The sequence below is a fragment of the Rhinoraja longicauda genome, unplaced genomic scaffold, assembly GCF_053455715.1.
Source record: "Rhinoraja longicauda isolate Sanriku21f unplaced genomic scaffold, sRhiLon1.1 Scf002796, whole genome shotgun sequence".
NCBI lineage: Eukaryota > Metazoa > Chordata > Chondrichthyes > Rajiformes > Arhynchobatidae > Rhinoraja > Rhinoraja longicauda.
In genome coordinates, this window is record NW_027604009.1 from 502 (window position 1) to 5,000 (window position 4,499).

General features: G+C 45.8%; 1 protein-coding gene across 1 annotated transcript; it reads left to right on the forward strand.

The window, feature by feature from the left end:
* Window positions 1–210: 210 nt before the first annotated feature.
* On the forward strand, window positions 211–1,073 carry LOC144591892 (putative G-protein coupled receptor 139; the record flags this gene model as incomplete). The annotated part of the gene is made up of 1 exon (XM_078395897.1): window positions 211–1,073. A coding segment is annotated over one exon (863 nt), but the record flags the coding sequence as incomplete, so codon positions are not given.
* Between the last annotated feature and the right edge of the window lie 3,426 nt (window positions 1,074–4,499).

Consider the following 4,499-nt stretch of genomic DNA (forward strand, 5'->3'; position numbering starts at 1 on the left):
CGCTTTTTGTTTCTATCGTCAGGTTTGTAACTTAAACAATTTCTGTCAATTGTCCCGAGTTATAAGGTAAAACTAGTGTGAACGTGTGACCGCTGGTCGGCGTGGTCTCGGTCTTTATTTGCAAGCTCTATCTTTAAAGTAAACTAAATTAAACTTCCTCTAAGACCAGTGCCGGCTGGTAAAGTCATTTTAATTTCGTCTTTCCTACAGCAAATTTGTTTGCAATCGTCATTCTCTCCCGGGGAAAGTGTGGTCTCTCCAAATGCATCACCCGCTACCTTATATCCATGGCCGTGGGTGATTTAATGGTTCTGATCTTCGAGGTAATTCTTTACGAGATTAAAGATGGCTATTTCCCCTATTCTTTCCTGAACTTAACTCCCGTTTGCAGCATCAACCTAACCTTGCTTTTTATGTCGATTGATTGCTCTGTCTGGCTAACGGTGACTTTCACCTTCGATCGATTTGTTGCTATTTGTTGTCAAAAGTTACGAGGAAAATATTGCACTGAGAAAACCGCAGCTTTGGTGATAGCAGTGGTATGTTCCCTGAGTGTTATTGAAAATATTCCAATGTATTTTGTGTACGCACCACAAGAAATAATTGACAACGTGGCTTGGTCCTGTGGATTAACACCAGACTTCTACACCTCACCGTTATGGGTAGCATTTTGGTGGTTCGAAACTATCTTAACCCCATTTACACCATTCCTACTGATCATGCTTCTAAACGCCCTGACTATCAGACACATTATACACGCCAACAGAGTGAGGAGCGGTCTCCGAGCGAACAAGAAGGACGAGAGCGGCGCGGATCAAGAGGTGGAGAACAGAAGGAAGTCCATCATTCTATTGCTGGCCATATCCGGCAGCTTCATACTACTGTGGATGGTAATATTCGTGTGCTTCATCAGTGTACGCTTTACAGACGTTCAGCTTTTAGCAACAGCTTACGACGACCCATTTACCATTGCTGAGCTGTCCGGATACATGCTGAGGTGTCTGAGTGCCTGCACCAACACGTTTATTTACGCGGTGTCACAGACGAAATTCAGGGAAGAGTTAAAAAACCTGGTTAGGAGTCCATTCGTGTTTTTGTCCAATTCAATATAATATTTTTAACGTCTCACTGAAACCACAATTCATTTCAAAGTGACGATGTATCCGTGTTATTTTATTGCATCCTGTGATAGACACAAAATGATAGAGTAATTCAGCGGGGCACGCAGCATCTCAGAATAGAAGGAATGGGTTACTCCAGCTTTTTGTGTCTGCCTTCGGTTTAAAGTAGCATTTGCAGTTCCTTCCTACATAGTCCATCTAAGGTAGTCCCAATTGCCTCCGTTTGGTCCATGTTATCTTAAACCTTTCCTATCAATGTAATGGTCCAAATATCTATTTAATGCTGTACAGAACCCACCTCAACCACTTACTGTGGCATCTCATTCCATTTTCTCAGCATTCTCGACATTAAAAATCACCCGTTATGTTCCCATTACATCCTCTCTCTCTCTCTCTCTCTCTCTCTCTCTCTCTCTCCTCTCTCTCTCTCTCTTCTCTCTCTCTCTCTCTCTCTCTCTCTCTCTCTCTCTCTCTCTCTCTCTCTCTCTCTCTCTCTCTCTCTCTCTCGCATCCTCTCTCTCTCGCATCCTCTCTCTCTCGCATCCTCTCTCTCTCGCATCCTCTCTCTCTCGCATCCTCTCTCTCTCGCATCCTTTCTCTCTCGCATCCTCTCTCTCTCGCATCCTCTCTCTCTCGCATCCTCTCTCTCTCGCATCCTCTCTCTCTCGCATCCTCTCTCTCTCGCATCCTTTCTCTCTCGCATCCTCTCTCTCTCGCATCCTCTCTCTCTCGCATCCTCTCTCTCTCGCATCCTCTCTCTCTCGCATCCTCTCTCTCTCGCATCCTCTAGTTTTTGAATCCCAAACCCCGGGAAAAGACTTTCTTCATTCACCCTATCTCGGCCCCTCGTGATTTTATATACTTCCATCACATCACACCTCAGCCTCCTGCACCAATTCCCATTGAGAGCTGATAGGTGGCTTGGCACCCGTTGGAAAACCACGCGGTCACAGGTAGAACATGCAAACTCCACACAGGCAGCACCTGAGGTCAGATTCAAACTGAGATGTAGTGCATGTTGCTAGGGGGGCATAGGCGAATATTATTGGGGGCCTGTTAGACATATTTGTTGGCCCCTAGTGGTACGGCACAGGACTGATCGAGGTAATTACAGCGCCGAAGACCCGAGTTCGATCCTGACCACGGCTGCTGTCTGTTCGGAGTTTGTACGTCCTCCCTGTGGCCGCGGTGGGTTTTCTCATGGTGCTCTGCTTTGATCCTGCTTTGCTCATAGAGTCATAGAGTCATACCGTGATACTGTGTGGAAACTGGCCCTTCGGCCCAAGTTGCCCCCATCGGCCAACATGTCCCAGCTACCTTCTTCGCACCTGATTGCTTTTGGTCCATATCCCTCCAAACCTGTCCCATCCATGTCAAAGTGTTCCTTAAACGTAGGGATAGTCCCTGCCTGAACTACCTTCCCTGCTAGCTCGTTCCATACACCCACCACCCTTTGTGTGGAAAAAGTTACCCCTCAGATTCCTATTAAATCTTTTCCTCTTCACCTTGAACCTATGTCATCTGGTCCTCGAATTCCTTACTATGGGCAAGACATTCTGTGCATCTACCTGATTTATTCCTCTTGTGATTCAATACACAGCTGATTGAGTTGTCCAAAGAGATAATAAAACGCATTCATGGACTTCAGACAAGGTCTTACAGGGAAATGTGCTCGAAATGTTGAGAGTCAATGGGATCCAGAGTTGGGAAATTAATTCAAAATTAGCTTGGGAACAGGAGGTAGAGATAATGGTTGAGAGTTGAACAGATCGTATATTGAATAGAACATGAGGTGACTAGACCGGGCAGACGCACCAGCCTCTTGCCCAGCATATTGGAATCAAGAAACAGAGGACATTATTTTAAGGTGAATGGGGGATTTTTAAAGAGGAATATGAGGGGTTATTTTTTCACACAATAGCGATTTTATGGATCGTTAGGTCCAGATTAAGGTGACAGTGGAGCGGGCAGCCTAATGCCCTGCAGCAGCTGGGGCTCGTTTAGATTGGGCAATGCTCAATACGGTTATGTACGCAGGTCGGACTTGGCCTGGAGCGGCACACAGCGGAATGTAGCGGCGCAGCAGGGTTGGACGACATTAACAGTATTACCTGACCAGGCCAACCCCTGCAACTCAGACCCAGTCGCATCACCAGGACAATGGACCAAGTTCAGTCTCTGACATTTCAAACAACTCGGAACTTGAAGGGTACGAGTGGTGCCGGTAACCTGGAACACTTGTATGTTACCTCAGTAGAATCTACTATTCCTCATCCCTTTTACTTAAGTATAACTGTGCCAACGTGTATTGGGATTGTTACTGAACTCTACGCAAAAATATAATTTCACTGTCCCTAGGAACATGTGACAATAAAGTACCATTGTGCGCATATTCTAGTTCAAATTTGTGTATTAACAGAGAGAGAGAAATAAACTGTGCAATAGCATTTGGAATTTAATCCTGATATGAGCCTGGTGATGTACTTTGGGCGAACTAATAAGGAGGCGACACACACAGTGGTTTATGGAACCATATGGGGTAATGCGGAGAGGTATCGGGGTATAAATCCATGGAACGTGAATGTAGCAAACACAAGGTGGTGAAGCTGGCATGTCACCCCTGGAGCGCAGGAGGGTGTGGTCTTCTCGAGATATATATCATGAGAGGAATAGAATCAGGTAAACGCACATAGTCTCTTGCCCAGAGTAGGGGAACCAAATACCAGAGGATATAGGTTTAAGACGAGGGAGGGTGGGGTGATTTACTAGGACCTGAGGGGTAACTTTTTTACACAAAGGGTGGTGGGTGTATGGAACGAGTTGCCGAGGAGGTAGCTGAGGCAGGTAGTATCACAATGTTTAAGAACATGTAGACAGGCACATGGATAGGACAGGTTGAGAGGGATATGGGCCAAATGCAGGCAGGTGGGGGACTAGTGCAGATGGGACATGTTGGTCGATGTGGGCAGGTTGTTTCCACGCTGTATAACTATGAGATACTTCCCAATATTAGGTGCGGCATGGAACATGAGATATGGTGCAACATAACATATAACAGCACAACAGGAGCTTTATTTTACATCATAAAAGACTGAGTTTGAAGATGGGTCTCGTCCAGAAACGTCACCCATTCCTGCTCTCCAGAGATGCTGCCTGTTCTGCTCAGTTGCCCCAGCATTTTGTGTCTACCTTCGGTGTATACCCAGCATCCGCAGTTCCTTGCAAACACATTCATAAAACACTTAGTTCACAGCTGAGTTGAGTGTACATTTATGGTCATCAAACCACAGAAAGTACCTGACTGCAAGTTAAAGGATGTATAGATGATTCAACGGCGGATGTGATGGAACATATGGATCAGGAGGAGAGACTAAATAT